This window comes from Pelodiscus sinensis, chromosome 12 (genome assembly GCF_049634645.1).
Source record: "Pelodiscus sinensis isolate JC-2024 chromosome 12, ASM4963464v1, whole genome shotgun sequence".
Taxonomy (NCBI): domain Eukaryota; kingdom Metazoa; phylum Chordata; order Testudines; family Trionychidae; genus Pelodiscus; species Pelodiscus sinensis.
Genome location: NC_134722.1, coordinates 20,755,541 through 20,777,307, shown reverse-complemented (window position 1 = coordinate 20,777,307; position 21,767 = coordinate 20,755,541). Strand labels below are relative to the sequence as shown.

Below are 21,767 nucleotides of genomic sequence, written 5' to 3'. Positions count from 1 at the left end.
AAGAAAAGGGAAGGCACCAAGGGACAGGGTGGATGAGAGAGAAATGCAAGGGGGGGAGGGAAGGGGTAAGTGGAGACAATGAGGAAAAGGGCAGGAGCCAGGAGGGGAGGTGTCAGAGGGAGGGGGGGGACAGGGTGATGCTAGGAGACAAGAGGGTAAGGGCATTAGGGGCTAGAGGGGGGAAAGTGCTGGGAGAAGGCTTGAAAGAAGGGGTGGGCATGAGGAAGGTGAGGATGGATCAAGGCGTGTGTGAGGGCACAGGGGCATGAGGGGAACAGGGACAGAGGGTGCTGAGGGGGTGGGGATCAGGGGAAAAGAGGGCAAAGGGGGCAGGGGCAGTGAGGGAAGGGGGAGGCACTGGGAAGGTGCAGGTGCCAGGGGATTCGGGGGGTGAAGCAGAAGGGCAGACACCTGCAGGGGAAGGACCAGCACCAGAGGAGAGAGGCAGGGCTGGTGTGTAGAGGGAGGTGTTAGAAGAGGGGATGAGGAGGGATAGCTCACATGATCAGAGTGGGGCTACTGGAGGAGTGGTCACAGGAGGGAGTGAAGGACTGGTGGAGGGGGGCAGGTCTCAGGAAGGCTGAGGGCAGTGAGAAGGGCAGGCATCAGGACAGCAGAGGAGGGTGAGGGGTTGGGGGCAGCAGGCACCAGGGGAGCTGATGGAGCAAGGGGAGGAGACATGGCAGCAGAGGGAAAAGGTAGACATTTATAAGATATTCATTAATAACTTGGGTGCCACAGTTGCACATCCAAATAAAGCCACATGAACTCAGTACTGGTGCACAACACAAAATTCATTCTGCTCATGGGAGGAAACTCTTACTTCCTCCAGCCTCTCCACCCCCGAGTTAATGTCACACACACTGGGTTAATGCAATTGCAGCATAGTTGCATGTGGGGGGCTTGGTGGGGGCCAAACTAATCACTGTTGGTAGGAGAATGGTGGGAAAAGTCCTTGGCGGGGGGGGGGGGGGATGTCACGTGACACCTTTTACTTCTGGTCATGTTTCCATCTTGCCCTGAGAGTGTTGCCTCCAGAGGCGTGGCTAATGGGGGTCAAAGAGTACATTTAAAAAAAAAATCTTTGGGTGCACACCCTAATGAAATGTGCTGCGCATGCCTACGCAAGGCATCCATACCTCTGCAGCTCCTCTCCACGATCGTACTGAATCCTCTAGTTCAGTTGTGGGGCTCAAATTAGAATTTCCCATCCCAGTAGCATTCTTCCTTTCCTGAGCTACAGCTTCAGCAAAACAAGAGTGTGCCACTGGCTGGACTTTCTGCAAAGCTTGTGACAAAAACTGAAAGTGAACCTGCATCACTGTCAAGAAACATCGTCCAAGTAACTATGAAAGAAAAGAAACAAAATTCAGGAGTGCGTTTGGGGTTATTTTTGGTCAATGAATCCTGATGTTTAATTCAAGCAAATGAATCAAGTTCCTAAACTCAGATGGATCAATGAAGAGCTTTTTTTTTTCTTTTTTTAATAATGCTTCACAATCAAACCATCATCAATATTAAATCATAGCTAAAGCTTAAATATGTGCTTAAAACACTTAAGAGTTACTTCCGAACACTGGTATTATATGTATTACTCAAAAGCTCGTAAGTTACATGATATTTCATAAAATAAAAATTGTATCTGCTTAGTATAAACTTTTTCTGTATCATCTTTACAACACTCATGTTCTCAAGTCATGGTTTTTTCAAGAATGCAAATCTGAAAAGCTGATTCAACTACATAGCCATATCAAGTATATAAAAGAAATACATTGTATAAGACTGTTTAGTCTCAGAGGAAAAATGTCTACCGTACATTAAAGCATCACTTGTATGTGATGAGTCACACTCTCCTACAATGTTGGCCCAACATATAAAATCTACTTTAGTTACATCAATATAAACCAAGCTTATTACCATATTAAAAGGCTGATAATTAAGTTTGATATTCTGCTTAGAAAATCATCAGAAATATATGTGAAAAAATCTTTTGACATTTGAGAGACTGAACTTTTATTTTTTTTGGCTTCTTTGGAGAGTAATTTTGACTGATCTGGTAGTACGTTCACCTGGAAGAACTTGTACAAACTGACAACCTTATCTCTGACATCATCTGACAGGAAAAGAAAGAGCTAAGAATGTTAATAGTGAGTAAATGACTAATCATGTACTCAATAATATTTGTGTCAAGTACACCATTAGTTGATAAGGGGCCACTGCAGCTCTGCAGTTTAAATGTAGTAGAAGCTGGGCATGCAAACTGCATTTAAACTGCAGAGCCGCAGAGAGGATAGGTCCAGAATCCAGAGCAAGTTGGTACTGAAGCAATCCCAGCTTACACCAGATCCCACGCTGGCCAACAAGACATTTTGTCTACCTCTGCCCACGCACAGGGTTGCCAGATTCCACTGTTTTCCATCTGCATAGTTTTTTCCCCTACCAGGAATACTAAAGTGACTTGCACATAAAGCAGGGGCATGTCAAGTAAGGGGCTTGCTGATGGCACACCACACTGACTCTAAGAGCAGTGTGCTCTCTCTGCATCCAATCAGAACTTTGCTATGGTTTAAGCGGCACATAACTCAAATTCTAGGTATGCAAATGCAGTTAGCAAAACTGTCCTATCCCAGGAGACCATCTTGGTTACAACAATCTTGAGGGCCCCTGAGATGAAGGAGAGCCATTTATGCAGCCCACTCACTAGACTAGATTGCCCACTGCTGGTCTAGAAAGCCAGTTACATTATTCTCTCCCTCCCCCATGCCCAAATAGATTACAGATGCTGTATCTATGACCACTCTAGCTTTTGCAAGCACATAGAATGAGAGATTCAAACTCCTAACTCAGATAGGTTCCAAATCCCAGACACTGGATTTGCTGTCTCTTTTCTTTGTAAATCTCCCTCTGTCATTTTCCCCTTTCCCCTTATCAATATGGCAACCCAGGATTATGCTTGCGCTAACCACACATGCCTACTATTGGAATAAGCAAAATGCACCTGCAGTCAGCATGGGAGGGTAAGTACAAGCTTCCAACAGAACAGAGAATGCAGGGATAAGAACAAACAGGAATATTCTATAGTTAGGAGTCTGCCATAAATGGGGGTGGGGCATAAAGGCTTGCAACATAAAGGGTGCCAGGAGCCATGGGGGGAGCGGAAATGCTTGCTTCCAGCTGCCGTTCGCCCCTCCCCCAGTTATGTGCTGCATACCTCCCCCAGGAGTACTTAAAGGGCCAGTTTCCTTTTGCTTTTGCCGGAGTCAAAAATTTGCCGGATTCTACAGTTTTCCAGATGCTTAAGTTTCGGATAGCGCAGATTTTACGTACCAGAGCAGTAAATGTTTTCAAAGTTACAGCAGAAAGTAATTCAAATGGGTAGTGTACTGGACTAGAATTTGGAACATACAAGCTTTATTCCCAGCTCCTCCACTTATCCAGGCTACGTCTAGACTGCAGGCTTCTTTCAGAAGTTTTTCCAGAAGATATCTTCCCAAAAAACTTCTTCAGAAAGAGATTGTACACACTTCCAAAGCGCATCGAAGAAGTGATCTGCTTTTTCGAAAGATAGCATCCACTCTGAATGGACGCTATCTCTCATGTAAGCTGTGATTACTATGGATGGAGTCATTTTTTTCCTCTTCTTTTTCCTCTTTCCTGTTATTTTTCCTCTTTCCCGTTCTTTCAAAAGAATTCCCTCTTCCCCGTCCACACATGCCTTTATCCGAAAAAGAGGTATTTCGGAAAAAAAGGCTTCTTCTTCGTAGAAAGAGGTTTTCCAATGCTGGAAAAACCCTTCTGTTCTTTTGATTTTTTTCAAAAGAACGTGATTGCAGTGTGGACATAAATGAAGTTTTTCGGAAAAACAGCCTTTTTCCGAAAAAAAAAACTTCTCTAGTGTAGACATACCCCCACTTTCTAACTCTGGAAAGTCTAACGCTCTCCCTCTATGCCTCTGTTTCCTCTCTCACATCTTTTGTCTCTCTTCTATTTAGACTATACATCATACAGGGAATGGACCATGCCTTATATGTATCTATAGAACGCCTAACACAATAAGGTCTAAGCCTCAGAGGAGGCCTTTATGTATTACAGAAATACAAGTAATGAAAAAACAGTATTAATGAATCCTTGTGACTTTCAAGAAGATAAGAAGTGAAGATTACAGCTGTAATCTAAACTATTAATATTAAAATATTAAATATTTAAAACTGCTATTTTTTGGTATACAAGCATATACACTTGTTATAAATATAAATATGGATAAACTTCACACAGTTTCTTTTCTTTTAGTTTTACTGTAGTTGCCCCAGAGAGAAGGTGAATAAATATGAATGCAGAAATGTTTATATACATTTTACCTTCTTCACAAAAAGCGTACCAGAGCTAAACTGCTGCACCATTTTAGGAAGAATGCATAAAATGTACAAACAGTGTACAAAGGCATTCTGTCTTGGAGAACAAGAAGTTATCTGGCTTATTTTCAGTTACATTCTTTTTCAATAAAAATATTTAGCTACAGTGATCGTACTGGCAAAATGCTGGAGTCACTCTAACAGTTATATGCATTAATAATCTACTTTAACAGAACTTTACCAGTGGCAATTTTTGTTTTCCATTGCAGCCAGTCTCCTTTTGACATTCCATTCTGGTTCAATCATTTCCCCTCTTTGTACAACATATAACATGAAACAGTTCTGATACTATGACTGACCTCTGCAAGTGTAGTCTGCTGTATTAAAAAAGAATTCCACAGACATTAAGAACAAAACACCAACTTGCTTGATTACAAAATTGTAAAGTTTTCTATTGAAATTTCAGGAGCTACTGAAGAGAAAAAAAAAACCTCCATCAGGGGAAAAATTCTGTTGAGGAAAAAAAAGGGGGGAGACCAAAGTTGTTGAGGGGAAAAAAGGACCCCGAGGGTTGTTACGCAAAAAAAAAAAAAAAACCACAACCCCGGACTGTTCGGTTCAATACCGGACACCTGGCAACCCTATAAAGAAGAGCTCTGTGAAAACTCAAAAGCTTGTCTCTCTTTTATTTGACTGATTTCTGTGGATGAGACATATACAGCACCCATCTTTTGCCTCCAATAAGATTCTGCTCAATCTATTAAAACTGGGCAGTTATGTATGGCAGAGTTAAAATTAGGGGTGTCAATGGTTAACCAGTTGATGATTACTGATTACGGTTAACTGGCAGCCTGGGCGGGAGGGAGGGCCACTCCAGCCCTGCCAGCTCAGAGCATCCCCCTGCTCTCACCCATTAAAGCGCTTATTGGTTAAATTTATAATTCAACTGGTTAACTGATTTAACAGGATTTTACATCCCTAATTAAAACAGCCATTGTCACCATTCCAAACTTATTCTTCTTTGCTCATTCCTTTGGGACTTGAGTTTTCCTGCTAGGAACTACAAAGGGAATGGATTGGATTCTTGAGAATATCTATTAAATAGGAACCGGCTTGATTTTCCACAATTTGTAAATGATAAAATAGCCTCAGCCTCCTTTTCTGGAATCTTGGATGTTCCGGATATGATGGAAAAAGGTTTCTGTGTCCTTGAAAACACTTATCTTTAACAAAAAAGTCCCCACCACTTTATACCATTCCTATACTTTGCTTGGTCATCATGAAGACTCAAATACTTCTTATCTCAATGGCTCAACAATCTTGTGTAGAGGAATCTGGCATGATGTTTGGACAGGTGCAAATAGTGTGGCTGTTGGAGACATACTGTGTAGAACAAAGGTTCTCAAACTTCATTGCACCATGGCCATGAGAGGGGATCGAAGCCTGAGTCTGTCCAAAATTCACTTCCCTCGATTGGGAGGGCCTAAGCTGGAGTTCAAGGGCTTCAGCCCCAAGCAGGGGACTTGCAACCTGAACCCTGCTATCTAGGGCTGAAGCCTCCAAGCTTTGGTCCTAGACAGTGGGGATCCAACTTCAGACCCAGATCCCAGCAAGTCTAACCTGTCCCTGAAAACGCCAAGGGGAGTTATGACCCACTTTGGGATCCTCACCCACAGTTTGAGAAATGCTGGCACAAAACATCCTTCCCTTAACTATTGGCATTTGCAGGATCTATCGAGGCTCTGCTTCCTCTGTACAGCTTCTAGTGATAGGCTTGCAAAAATACATACCCTGCCATGAAAGAGGGAATGGGAGAGTAGAGAGTCAGTGATGGTCACATCGACACCATGCAAGAAGCAACTGTGAATCATAGATTTTGGTTAGAAGAGACCAAAATAGTGAAATAGTTTTTCCCAGTATCCAAAATCTACTTCCTCCGCTGTGACTTGAGACCATTGCTTCTTGTTCTGTCATCTGTCATCACTGAGAGTAGCCTAGGTCCATCCTCTTTGTACCTCCCCTCCCCATACAGATAGTTGAAGGCTGCTATAAAATCCCCCCTCATTCTTCTCTTCTGCAGATTAAATAATCCCAGTTCCTTTCTAGCAGGCCTTGAAGATCACACTTTTCCATTTCAACACATTCAGCAACTGATTTTTCCAAATTTCTATTACTGTAGCACAAAGGGTCCTCCACATCAAGACCAGAAACCCTTTGTTCTGGGCACTGCATAAAACATTTCTTAAAGTCCCTTTCCACAGAGATCTTACAATTTTGAGTTATGACAAGACGCAAGAAGGTGTATGAAAAATAAGTGGCTGGAAGGGAAGGATAAATGAACAGTAAAACAAGAATGCTTTTGCATAACAAATAATAGATACCGTATTTTCCGGCGTATAAGATGACTTTTGATGTTAAAAAACATCCCCCAAAAATCGGGGGTCGTCTTATACGCCGGGTATGCGGCTTTGCAAAGCCTCGGGGGAAGCCGGCGGCGGGATAGCCCCGGCGCGCCTGGGCTGCCCCGCCGCCGGAGCCCCTCCGCGGCTTTGCAAAGCCTCGGGGGAAGCCGGCGGCGGGGCCCATCCGCGGCTTTGCAAAGCCTCAGGGGAAGCCGGTGGCGGGGCATCCCAGGCGCGCCGGCTTTGCTCCCGGTGCCTCTGGTCTGCTGGGGACCGTCTCCAGCAGACCAGGGACACCGGGAGCAAAGCCGGGGAGGCAGAGGGGCGCTGGGGTATAAGATGAAACCCTATCTTTTAACTAAAAAATTAGGGGGTTGTCTTATACGCCCAGTAGCCTTATACGCCGGAAAATACGGTAAAAGCTCACTACCTGTTCAACCACTGTTTGTGGCAGTAATTCTCAGACATCACAGTACTGAGGCAAGACACGAAGAAGGATAAAATAATGACTATGTGATTTTTGGGGAGTTCTGTCTTCCCTTGTATGCCTTCTACAATAGAAAAGTCATACTTTCAAATTTAGCATATTTTAAAATATGTTTCTCTTTTTAGATAGGAAAGGCAATTTAAAACACAGCACACACATTTTAAAAGTGTATCTAGTTGCTAATATGTTACGAAAGTTAGGATTCATAAATTAATGAGCTTCTTCAAAATCAGTACAAAAGTATAGAGAAAGCTTTATAGCAAGTTTATACAGTTGGCCTCATTTGGGAAGAATGTCTAAATCAGACTGCTTATGTCTTTTCCAAGGCAGATGGTAAGGTAGAACATATACAAGAGAAATGATGACTATGCAACAAAAGCAAAATGACACCTGCCACTTCAAATTAGGGTGGAGATGCCTGAAGGTATCTACTGAAGGTTTATTTTGTGGTTACGTATTTGGGGGAAAAACAGAAAATGTAACTCAAAACCATTTGTAGAAGATGATTTAGTTAGTTGCTGATACTTTGTAATCTTTTTAAAATGTAATGATTTATAAAATAATTTATAAATAGACTTAGTAAACCAGTAAATTGATTAGTCAATGTACTAGCTATAATTTGATCATGATCAAATATTCTGGCAAGAATTCCTTGATGTAAGTGCCGGCCTTGCTTCATGATGCAATGGGCTAGTAAACCTGTTTAAATACTATGATCACTCATTTTACTGCATATTAACAACATATGCTGAGAAAAAAAGTGAATTGAAAGTGGTATGTATGTATACCTTTATTTGTATATCTGGCCATCAATGTACACAGCAATTTAAAAAAAAAGAAGCAAATTAAAAGATATGGTCCCTGCCCCCAAGGGGTTACAATATAAACGGACTAGATTAAACGTGCAGAAATTCACTCAGAAGGGAATGGAAAAGAAGGCTTAGTCATTAAATCTCCTCCCCAAACATACAGAGAGAAGATGTACAGACATTAAGTTGCTTGAAGAGTTGGCTAGCTGCCTAGCTAACATAAGTGCACTTTAAAATGACATTTTCTTTTATAATTGCTATGTGTTTACTTTGTTTAATTTCATTTTTCTTTTGTAACCATTCAATTTTGAACATTCACATTTAAATGCTAATCTACCACTGCTAAAAAAGACAATTTTTTTTTGAATTTTATTTCATTAGGTTTCACATTTTTCTTAGTTAAAAATAACTCAGCTAAGTACATTTTTTATTACGCGCAAGTATCTAAGGCTAAATCAAATTAAGATCAAAGTCTATTTTGTTGTTGTTGTTATAGTTACTGTTGTAATACATTAGTGCTTTAAAAGAGTTGACATTTTGATATTATTTGACAATTTTTGACCAACTGACCAAGTATTTTTTGATCAAATTCTCAGTCCTACTTTAAAAAATCCAAAAGTTATGAATACGCAAGTAAATTGTAATGTAAAGAACTGAAATTAAAGATTATTGCATGAGCCAATGTCTCTGCATCAAGACTAAATTTTCTATTTAACAAAACAAAACAAAAAACAAAAAGACTAAATTTTCTATTTAACAAAACAAAACAAAAAACAAAAAGACTTCCCTGAACCATTAAAATTAGCTCTCTGTATGGGGGCATAGTGCTCATGTAGAAGTACATCAATTTAAGGCAACACTCTTTATTTTAATACCACATGAAGGCATACAATGTGTTTTCCATAATGCCATCTTACTGTTTTGCTTGGTGTACTACATATTAGTCTGTGACCCTTCAGGAAATCTTTGTATTGTTTTTTTCCCTCCAATATCTTAGGGGAAGAAAGCCATAAGATGTTTTGATCCTGAAGGTACAGTTTTGTAATTTGAGAAGTGGAACTGAACTATTTAAAGACAGTTCCAGCTTACTACTTTGAACAAACAGAATAATGGCATTTTCCAATCCAATCATTTTAACTATGTATTTTGGTTATTTAAAGGGGAGCTTAAGTGCTTCACTCAGATATAAAGGTCTGGCCTATACACTACATGATAAAGTCAAAGTAAGATACACAACTCCAGCTATATAAATTACATAGCTGAAGTCAACGTATCTTACATTTCCGTCCACACAGCGGGAGGTCATCAGGAGCAAACACTCCCATGGGCTTCTTGCGAGGAGTGGGACTACTGGTGCTGACAGGGGTGCCCTTTGAGTTTGATTTAGTGTGTCTATCTATACTACACCCACTACATCAAAACCCGGAAGATTGCCCACAGCAGCATCAATCTTCCATGTAGTGTAGATGTGCCCATAGTATCTACAGGGAAAAATGGGATGGTAACAGTGACTTCTAGCAATCAAGTAATCACTCTATTAATGTTGCACCAGACTCCATAACTGAGCTCAGAACCCCACTGTAGACCACTATACAAAACACACAGCAAAAGACAGTCCTCTGTCCTAAGAACCTTATAATGTAAATGAAGGAAGGCTATTAAACTGTGGGGAGGGTACAGATTAACACACAGATGAAGCGACTTCTCTAAAGTCATAGCACAGAACTGAGCCAGGCACTAAATTTAGGTCTTCAAATCCTAGTCCAGGTCCATATTCACTATGTCATATTGCTTTACATGCCAAAATGAAGCTTTACACAGAATTTTCACTTAGTATTTTGGAAGTGATAGCAGATGAGTTTTAACTGTTCAAAATCTTTGAGTTTTTAGAATTTCCTCATACCTCTGTTCTCCCTTTCAGACAGCTGTTCATATATATAGTGTTTTGGTTTTATTTTGCTGATTAAAATTATTTTCAGATGTAATTAAAGTCTGAAATTGATTGACTATTGTAGATTATAAAGTAACTTCATATACTTTAATGAACACTATATAATAATCCTTTCTATATGAGATTTTAGATAACACACAACTCAATGTAAAACTAGTTTGAACTCTACAGGATTTTCTCTGTATCATATTCCCAAGCGTCTTCTCACTGTGCTGCCCGGGACATCTGCTCACAATGGATGTTGTTGTACCAAGGCAGCAGTGTAACTAGCCTGATTTGTATGGTAAAGAAATCATTAGCAAAGTACTATTTTGCTACTGGAAGTTTAAAACACAGCAAGTGACTAAGTGAACCACATGTAATATTATAATTGTTCAACTGAATTATAATTTTGCTATAACAGACATTTAGGCTCACATCAGCTTTTTCATCAATGACTGTCAGCTAAAGCTAATGACTTACTAATATGCAAACTGAGAATGAGTACAGGTTGGACATCCCTGGTCAGGCACCTTTGGGACCTGACCGGTCTCAGATAAGGGATTTTGCCAGACCAGGGGAACTCATTTCTGGATCCCCTGCTACTGGCTTCCTAGCCATGGCCCACTTACTGGCCAGATTTTGCCACTGGCCCTGATGGGCAGTCCAGCTGCAATGTGCTAGGCTCTCAGCCCCACCAGGGAACACAACTGCTGGCAGCCTGCTGTCTTGTCAGCCTGCACGGGTCCCAGCCATCAGCCCTTCACTGGGACGCTCTGGTTAGCGAGGTTCAACCCGTAAAAGGATTTTCAACTAATTTGTGAGCATGGGGAAAAAGTATTAGCCATATTTACTGAAGAAGAATCACTGTAAAACTATAGGTTTGAATAAAAATCCAGAAACTGTGTGCTGACTACTAAGAACTATTCAAAATCCAATATCAAGAAACATTTTAATCTAATTTTTAGCATTTATAACATTATACACAAGAAAGGGCAACAACAACCATATTTCCAGGCTCAGGACAGTCATAAATTATTTAGAAACATGTCGCATTGGATAATAGGGTGTAAATGCAAGACTAAGATTTTTTCCCCACAAATCTTAGTTTACCAATCCCCTCCCCTGAATGGCTGTTCCCCCCCCCCCCTTTTTGTAATCTCTGAGATAAAGAACCATATTTCACAAAGTTAGTGTCTCTCTCAAATGTATGTAGTCTGCAAATATATGTAAAATCTCTATACAATATAAGGTGAAGTTTTACTCTTGAAAAGTGACTGAATATTGGCATAACGGGGTTAGATTTTTATTGTCTCTCAGAATCTAGACCAAATATACAGAATTTACAAATGAAAAGATGACTTTTGTTCTTGACCCCAAGTCCATATAAATACTTTCCTTCAAATGTATCACCACCAATAATTGATTCTAAAGCCCAAATAAGTCTCTTAATGTGTCTGCAACATCACTAGCCTTCAGGGACAATGAGTGGGTACAAGTGGCCTCATTTCACCTTCAAACTATTAGCAGTTATGTCTAAAGGAAACTAGAAATGCTATATTTACCTGTCAACTCAGGAGATTTGATATTGAATCAGTGAGACTGAAAATAAGCCTAGCAATGCCTTGTTCATGGCTGTTTTTGTTTTTTAAAAAAGTGTCCCTTTTCATAGTAGTAGTACATTAAATAATTTCAGTTATCTTCTTTGAAGCACTTCCTGAGATAAGAATCTTTTCTCTTACGATATCTTGTAGATGGGATCTTCACAAACAGATAGATCTAAAGGCTGAGTACTGGCTAAGTCTTGTGTTGTTTCTTTTTAAATTGCTGGCTCGTCCCTCGTTAGATTTTCCCATGTTGCCAAATAGAAGGGAATTAATTTATCAGGTAAGAGAGGAGTCATGTTAGGTCACTTTCCCTTTGTCACTCTGTGCAGTAAAGCCAATCTTGTGTGTTACATGTTAAACTTCCAGAAAATTAAGTTTTCCTCGCTCTTTGGATCCACGCAGCCTCAGCAAGCTGATTCTGTGTCTCCTCTCCTTCCAGAAAGTTTTGCATTTCCTATCCAGATCTTTCTTGAACTAATACAGTAGTAAGACTGGCAAGACCTGTAGCCATGTGGGGAGTAAATGCAGCTGTATATAAAGGTAACTCAATACTGAAAATAAAAGGTTGTTCTTTCTAGATCACGTTTTCTCAAACAGGGTCACAAGGCAACTACATGTGGGTTGCAAGCTGTCAGCTCCATGGGGCTGATAGCCCCAAGTCCTCAATAAATGACATGGTTCTCTGTAAATTATATATCCTTAATAACTTGTTAGAAATCAGTGAACTGGTCTTCCATTTCTACAATAAGAACTTGGCCCTCTACTACAACAGTAGTATTGGTAATAGTAATCATGTTTATTACAGCAGTGCCCAGGAACAAACCAGATTCAGGGCCCCCTTGCACTAGGCACTGCCCAAAAACAGTAGTAGGCTGTTCCTGCCCAAAGAGCTAACAAACCTATGGACAAGATAGGGACATAACATATAAGCAAAGTGATCAACATAAGAGCAAATGTCATGTTAGTTCCATGATATTTGGATGGATAATGTGGTTAGGAGGGGGATTAGCTAAATGGAAATAAAACAGAGGAAGATGAGAAAAGGGAAGGATATTTACAGCTGAAAGGGTGACATTTGATTTTAATAAATTCTCTCTCCATCACTAAATTTAAAATGAATTTATTTTACTAGTTTAGCTAGCACCCCACTGCTAAAATCCAAAAGATGAGCTCTTCAATACACTGTGACTGGTGTAGAGAAAAAAATAAAGATAATATTTGAAGATGTTGTTAATTTCAGAAACAATAGTATTAAGTGCCCTAAAGACAAAAATAATTTGAACTGCTCAACATAAAATTATTCTTAGATTTACCACCATACCAGAACAAAATTAAGTCAATGAGACTTCACTCATGTAAAGTAGGCTGCATATCTAGATAAAGCTGAACACAATAAAACAGAGATGATGCTGGTAGGCAGAAGAAAATATTTCCAAGAGTTTGCAGCCAAGCATGGGGTTTCTCCCTTTTTTGAAGATCAACACATGTAATTGGACATTTCAGTCTCTAATTCTGATGTATTCTTGGACTCCTCACTGACATTAAGCTCTGCAAAACCATATAAGAACATAAGAACGGCCGTACTGGGTCAGACCAAAGGTCCATCTAGCCCAGTATCCTGTCTACCAACAGTGGCCAGCACCAGGTGCCCCAGAGAGGTTGGACTGAAGACAATGATCAAGCGATTTGTCTCCTTCCATCCCTCTCCAGCCTCTGACAAACGGAGGCCAAGGACACCGTTTTATCCCCTGGCTAATAGCCTTTTATGGACCTAACCTCCATGAAATTATCTAGCTTCTCTTTAAACTCTATTATAGTCCTAGCCTTCACAGTCTCCTAAGGCAAGGAGTTCCACAGGTTGACTACGCGCTGTGTGAAGAAGAACTTTCTTTTATTAGTTTTAAACCTGCTACCCATTAATTTCATTTGGTGTCCTCTAGTTCTTCTATTTAGGGAACTAATAAATAACTTTTCTTTATCCACCCTCTCCACACCACTCATGATTTTATATACCTCTATCATATCCCCCCCTCAGTCTCCTCTTTTCTAAACTGAAAAGTCCCAGTTGCTTTAACCTCTCCTCATATAAGACCTGTTCCAAACCCCTAATCATTTTAGTTGCCCTTTTCTGAACCCTTTCCAAGGCCAAAATATCTTTTTTGAGGTGAGGAGACCACATCTGTACACAGTATTCAAGATGTGGGCGTACCATAGTTTTATACAGGGGCAGTAAGATATCTGTGTCTTATTTTCTATCCCTTTCCTAATAATTCCTAGCATCCTATTTGCCTTTTTGACCGCCGCTGCACACTGCGTGGAAGTTTTCAGAGAACTGTCCATGATAACTCCAAGATCTCTTTCCTGATTTGTCGTAGCCAAATTAGCCCCCATCATACTGTACGTATAGTTGGGGTTATTTTTCCCGATGTGCATTACTTTACACTTATCCACATTAAATTTAATTTGCCATTTTGTTGCCCAATCACTCAGTTTGGTGAGATCTTCTTGGAGTCCCTCACAATCTGCTTCTGTCTTGACTATCCTAAACAATTTTGTATATCTGCCAGTAATGCTTCCTGCCATCTCTGGTTGGCTAGGAGACTTCATCTTATCCTGGCAGATGACTTTGCCTTTGTTATGCATGTCTTTGTCAACTCTCGATTGAATTACAATATTATGCACCTAGGCTTGAAGCCTACAACACAAACTCCAACTAACACACAATACTGAAAAACATCTCTGCAGAAATGCAAGCACATGAATCCATCCACACTGGCTTATCACAGAATGCTAATCAACTTCAAAACATTGTATGGCCCCTTCTCCAGATAGCTAGAAGACTACATAAACTTTCAGGATAAAAACTGTGGGCAACAACTACACTCCTCTGTCTCAATGGCATTCTCTACAATAAGAGTACATCTTATCTGTATGGGAGACAGAACTTTTTGAGACTCTGGTCCAAGACTATGAAATAAACTCCCTCAAGAACTAAGGACCAACTTCCCAGCATTTTACCATCTTCCATTCCAAATGCAAGGCACATTTCTTTGACCTTGACTTCTCTAACAAACATACAGCAACATATATTAAAAATCATTACCAAAATCAAATCAACTATTGCACGCACTTCTCCCCTGGGGAGAGGATGCAAGAATACATAACACATGACAGCCATGTTGCTTAATGCATTACTGGACATAGCTCACACATTATGGTGATGAGTGTAGTATCAGAACTTAGGCAGTATAAAATATTTGCAGAATCGGGATTTTAGAATGGATTCCTTGGAATAAAGTATAAAAAGTTATCACTCCCAAATTCTGACTCAGATCTTCATAAGAAATTAGACATATTAAGGGCAATCAATGTATTCAAAAGCATTCTGAGATATTTACATTTTTAACAGAATATAATTAAAATTTTATTTAAATATTGCATAAAAAGGAGTAATCTTAATGTTACATTAAGAGTTGTATAGAATATAGATATTTCTACTTCACTCTACACAGTATATAAAAGTCATTCAATTGAGGTATCAGACTACCTGGAAAAGTATTATGCAGAATAACTATATAACCCTTCCACTATTTTTTTCTTAAGACTACATCCAAGAATTTAGACATACAAGCATCTTATAAAAGTTCAAACAAAGATCTAGCTATATAAAATAAACAATGTCACATTTTAAATTATAAACACAAAACACCTAATATGCGGTCTTACGCAGCAAAGGAATGTATGTTATTGAGCTCCATGTTTTTAGAATAGGAGTCAACAGAACTAAATTGATTGGGCATATTTATCCAATATCAGGCATAGCCCTAAGCAGAAAGATTTAGTGTGAGATCTTATTGCACAGGATCAGCTTCAATGATGACTGCAATTTCAAATCTAGCATTTCCCAAACTGCAAAAGACTTAAAGGTAGTGAGTGTACAATAATTGAATAAAATGTATAATTTCTTCCAAAAGGAAAAATTAATTTTATTCTACCCAATAATCCTGCACCTCAGCAATCTTTTTGAAGAATTAAAATCTCTCTCTGTAACACTCAAAATTTAGTGTCAGCTAGGGGCTACTCTTTCTTTCAGTACCGAAGAAAAAACTATCAAGAAACAGGAGTGTTGGCACAGTAACTTGCTTTTTTCACATAACTTCATTATTTGAGAGCAATCTTCAATTTAACCACACATGTCAACATTTACGTTAGTGAATTTAAAATAGAATAAATAGAAACAACAGCAAAACAGAATAGATGAGACTACTATTTTTGTTTAGAAAACAATCCAAGAAAAGTTTCCTTTGAATTTTCAAAGGGTTTCTACCCCCTTCAAATATTTCCATTTTTCTACATTGTTGTCTTGATATCTGTTTACACTGGAGCTAGTACCCTACTTGCTGACCCAAGTCTATTCTGTAATTATTGTTCAAAAGACAGCAATCACTGATTAGATAAAGTCATTTCAAAGAGACAAAAAGTGACCAGCAGACAAAGATCTATAACCAGAACAGTTTCTAGACACATAACATTAGATTTTGTTCTCTGTATTTCAGTCAAATATTTTTCTATCAAATATTTCACAAATAATTTGATAAAAATCCCACACATTTTGGTAGTGACTTACACAGACTGGATCACAGTCTATTTGTTTTGTCTGATGCTCACAGAAATAATGTCTCCCTTAAAGCTGCATCTGTCTTGACGCCTGGAGGCCTCAAACAGAAGAACTACTGATTTGGAAAACTATAAAGATGGCTCAAAAAAAATCTGTGGCTTATTTCATAATAAGGTTCACAACAGCAACAAAAAGAGCAGTGAGAAAGAACAATTCACAAAGCAAATTCTAGTTACCCCAATTAAGAGAAAAAATCCAATAAGATTATTTCCCTAAATGTTCAAGAGTAGATCATAACCATAATATTTAGCTAAATATCTGCTCTGAAATTGCAGAACTTTTACTAACATGGCTTTTATTTTAATGTTAGACACTGAGATTGGTGGTTTCCTCATGTAAGATATCAACACAGAGTCATTCCCAAGAAAGGTTAAAAAAAAAAAAAAAAAAAAATCACTGAGCAGCAGACTAACTGCCCAGAAGCTCTTACCTTTATTCATTTAAGAGAGATTGAGAATTGAGCCAAAATAAAAGCCAGCGACAAAAACTACAGAAGCTAAAGTGGAAAGATTCTCACCTAGTAACTACTAGCAAAAATTAACATTTTTTCTGATAAAAAAACTCTCTCATCAATACTACTAATGATGACTATATTAAGACTATTAACCTAATATGAACAAAAAAGGAATGACACTGACGTTGCACCAATATATATAACTGATATACCCAAGTACTATTTCCTTATTTCATCTGCTAGTGAGTAGTGTAACCCAAGGTTTGGATTACATGGGAACACAGAATAACTAAAGGGACAGAAATTATCCTAAACAACCCTTATGTCTTACATTTGACATGGTTTGACCAAGTTAGACAAGGCCAAGACACTTATCCAATCACACTAGTGCAATAAAACAGAATAGTACAAGTGCTAAAAATAAAATTGGTGCAAGATACAGGACTCGCCATCCTCAATCTTAAAGAAATGTAAAGCAGCACTTTTAGAATGAGGGACTAGTTTTAAATTCTGATATTTTATGAAATGCTAAGATTAGAATCATATGCTTTATGCCATATGTGGCATAACTAAACCAAAGCCACTCAGAAAGCATGCTAGTATGGTGCTGGACCATTACAAATAAAGAATGGCAAAATATGCAGGTGCCACCTACTAGATACTGCAAAGTAAGGTAATATTATTAAAGTTGATGACAGTAACTGACAAAACTGATGTGGAACTAAAGCAATTTCCTCTAATTAAAAATAGATGGTTTGGGATTGTGTGGAACCACAATACATTTTGCATACTCAATGCGATGCAACAGATCAGTCACCAGGGTTACATTTTACCACTCTAACCTCACCCTTTCCTGAAGTGTTATCTTTATGGGGTCACACAGTTCCCATTTCACAACTCCATGCTAAACTATGTGCACTGAAAAACATTATATACATTTCATTGTTAATAAGTGATTCTGTGCAGATTTCCAGACCATGGAATTGTAGGGGAAGGGGGTTTCCTGTATAATGTGAATGAGCAATTAATCATAATTTGCAATTTAGCACAATGTGTCACAAAAGCTTTAGCACCCATTTCTGAAGCAAGGTCATAAGTTATTCCTGAATTCAGAGCTCCCCCTTTATAAGATGACAATTTTCTCTTAAAAAAAAATTAACTCACTGGAGTCTACGTTCTGACTTCCAACTACCTTTATTTCTTCACAACATTTATTCTCTTCTTCAGCACATTTGATAATGGGTTTGGGGTTGATCAAACTGTGTATAGGCTCTTTGTCAATTTGAGTGGCCAGATAGGAATTGCTAATACAATATTCAGATATTGCTCAATTGGAGGACAAAGATTATATGATAACATTCTTTCCCACAGGCATTGTGCAAGGTGAACATGTTCCTCAGTTTTACAATGCACAGTACCTTCCATGCAATATGACTAATTTAAAAGGTGACCTTACAACATCCCAAGTAGACAGACATTTGTAGCAAAACATTCTGTTCTTCCTGAACAAGAAATTGCCTTTCCTTTCTTTAGATACACAGCAAGATTTATTAGATTCCAGTTTAAGCCATGATAGTGATCACAGTATCAGGGGAGAGAAGAAATAGTCATGCATGCTAATAGTCAAAGACCCACAGAAGTAAAAATACAGCCAGCCAGAGTTAGCACAATATTTATTGCTATTAAAATGTTAATTGTTCTTACAATTAACTTTTTTATTTAGTGTTTGGACGTATGAATTGCTTTTAAGACAATAGTACTTTCTAAAACTTATAATGTATATGACAGTCAAAAGATATTTTAAAAATTGGTAGACTATGAGATAATAGAGATCATGCAATATAAGAATGCCAAGTAATATCAAGCTCCATAGAATATTTTGTACAGTGGGCCAGCAACATTTTTCTACTAGCAGAGTCTCATCTGAATAAAGTCAGAAACTAAATCTGAAAGACATACAACAAGGTGGCCAAAAAGACTGAAACTGGGCTTTATTTCTAAGGGAAACACATACCCATTAATTTTAAAGCAAATAAATGCTGACGAACAGAATTTTTATTCAGACATCCTTCTGTTCTATGAACCCTTTAATAGAACACAAATCTTAAGTACTTTTAATATACAGAAGCAGAAAAAAATCCTACTAGTTTTACACTGCAGCTCAATTTTAGATCTAATTATTTTGCACCCTAACTCTGGTTTTCGACCAAGATGAACATATGGCCTGCCATACCAAGAGACAGTACAGTAACTCAATGTATTAGCTCCATGCATAGCTAAGACAAGATTTAGACTGCATACTTCAGAGTAGTTTGCAGTTTTCATATTAGTTTAACCTTTACTCCCCCCTCCCATTTTATAATACTATATATCGACCTCTCATTATATGGAGGAATGTTCAAATATTTATCAATATAAAAATCCAGCTTTAACATACATTTTATATTTATTCTGACAACCAACAAAAGTCCAACTATATCACACTCTTCCATACTACTAGGATTTAAAGAACATAAATATATACAGTATTTCCACTTGATTTCCCTCCCTCTTTCAAAGTGTCTCGCTAATACCCATTGCCTTTTCTTGTCCCTCCCCCTCCTCCCAATTTTTCCTTCTTCCACCTCTCTCCCGTCTCCTGTATTTATTTTGGTCCTAGACATCCAACACTCCGGTCACCTGAAGAAGTGGGCTGTGCCCATGAAAGCTCATGATACCATCTACATGTTTTGTTAGTCTATAAAGTGTTACCAGACTATTTGTTGTTTTTTCAGTTTACATGTACAGACTAACTCAGCTACCCCCTGAAGAAGGGAGAAATTATCCCTTTTTATACACTGGTAAATAACTCATCATGACTACGCAATCTGAGTTCTGACGAATAATTTATTACAGTGGGAGTGGCGAAATGACTGCTACATTTGTTTTCATTCCAACTCAAATCAGCTGATGTTAATCAGGACCTGAAAAGTGACCTCAACACCTGCTATTCTGAGCTCAAAACATACCAGCCCAGATAAAAATACACCAAGGCTATTATCCCTTCCACAAAAGCCAGGACAATTCAACTTGCATTGCTTTTAGTGATGCTAATGAGTACTTGACTACTCAACTATTCGCTTCCCCCCTTGCTATCTCTATTAGAGGCAGTGGGGGGGAGGGAGGTAGGGAGGCTATGGAGAAGCAGCCTCTGCCTGCAGCGGGTGGAGGCTGGCAGCAGGCAGAGGCTGCTGCTGGAATGCTCTTCTCTTTATTACTCCCTTATATCTGGGAAAAGCAGTACTGTATTCTTAAAACACCATGCACCACTCTCCCACTCCTTGAGGGAAGTGGTGCCTGTCATGCTCTGCTCCTTCCTTCCCCCTTTCTTTTAAAGAGGTAGCTAGTGAATCATCAGCAGGACTCAGGCAGCTAGCTCAGCGAGTTTTTCTACTTGGTGCCCTGTCCTCCCCCAGGGAGCGGGAGAGAACAGGACAAAAGAGTGGGGTTTCAAATCCTGAAAATAATTTTGAAAATAAAACTGCTGCCGTGCCAGACTTTGTGTGGCCCACCTGCCGCAGAGCAAACCTGCTCTTCAGTGTCCGAGAAGATATCCTGCCTGGCACTGTTTGGCTGAAGTGCAGGGTAGGACATGCCTCTCCCAACAGTCGCAGCAGGAGAGGAGGCACTGGGCCATGTAGCCTAGCCCTGGCCTCCAAAGCTGCCGTTTCCTGGCAGCCAGCAGTTTGTGGCAGCCAGTAGTTCGTGGCCCAGCAGTTGGGAAATGCTGGCCTAGGGTATGAGTACTAATTTAGCTACGTAACAGTGTAATGCAGGTGACATGTAGCTAAAGCACGAGCAAAACTTCTGATGACCTTTTAAGGTACAGGTTGTATCTCCCTGGTCCAACACCCTTGGCACATATCCGGTCCCAAACCAGGGAGTTTGCAGGACAAGGGAAGGTTAACACCGGCCCCTCTGCTGCAGTTGGAGCCCCGCAGCACTCCTACCCTCCCACCCTACCCCAGCTACAGGGCTCCACTCGAGTGGCAGCAGAAGGCCCAGCGTTAACCTGGGGACCAAACAAGGACTAGGGGTAATTGGGGAAAGGCAGGGTGGCTGTGGAGCCTCATGGAAGGGGCCAGAAGCACAGTATGACTAGTGCACACCTGACTCTGCGGACACTAGGCTGCCCTCCCAGTCCCCAATGCAGGGTTGTGCTTCTGACTGCAGGCTGTGGAGTTCTGTGGCCACTCTGTCTTTCCCCCCAGGGTCCCTCCCCCTCCCTCTTCCTCCGTAAGCTATTTGCAGCGCTCCAAAAGCTCTGGATAGGGTGGAGCTGCTGAGCACGAAGCCCAGGTTTTCCCCATGAGTGCTCCAGCCCAGCCCAAGAGTACCCACCAGGATGCCAGATCACAGATGTTGCTGCACAATGGAAGTCCAGTCTATAGAGGTCCAATGTAAACAAGTAGCTAAGAGCTGGTGACCACTGTGCAAGGTGAGCAAGAGGGAGTCCTGCTTTAGTACAATTCAGAAGCATTGCAAAGATTGAGGCTCACAAATCAGGAATTCTCCCCAAATGACTTCTAAAGTCTGTAGGACAGGGTGTTCAGGTAGCGACTGGAATTGTTTGTTTAGATTATGGAATTTTCTCACTTACTGCCAATTTTTTTTGCAGGATCACAGAATGAAGAGCGGAAGTCTGGAAGAGTGAAGCTTCTCTTTGTTTTATCTTTTAGAAAACTTGCCCAATTTTGCAATAGCTTTGAGGTAGTCTTTAATTACATGATCACAATACTATTCCTCAAAAAGTACAAAAGAACATAAGATTGTGGAAAATACTAGACAGACATGTGCAACAGTGTGTTCTACTGTGTGACAGGAAAACCTGAGTCCATGAAAACAGTTTATATGACAAGTGCATAGTAAACCAATCTTAGATTGTACAATAAACTATATAAACCATAGTAGCAGTGAAAGTTTGCTGAAATATTACATGCAAGATTTCTCAGCTCAATTAGCTTTACTGTTAACTGCTTCATCTCCTAATATGTACTTACAGAAGGCTA

General features: G+C 39.6%; 1 protein-coding gene across 4 annotated transcripts in view; it reads right to left on the bottom strand.

Annotated features, from left to right (window-relative positions):
• The window catches only part of GARRE1 (granule associated Rac and RHOG effector 1), a 99,025-nt gene that overhangs the window by 28,699 nt on the left and 48,559 nt on the right, over positions 1–21,767 (bottom strand). For all 4 annotated transcript variants that reach the window (XM_075940084.1, XM_075940086.1, XM_075940085.1 and 1 more), the window contains one exon: positions 1,140–1,346. In XM_075940084.1, the coding sequence (XP_075796199.1) occupies positions 1,140–1,346 (207 nt within the window). The remainder of the gene's footprint in view (positions 1–1,139; positions 1,347–21,767) is intronic.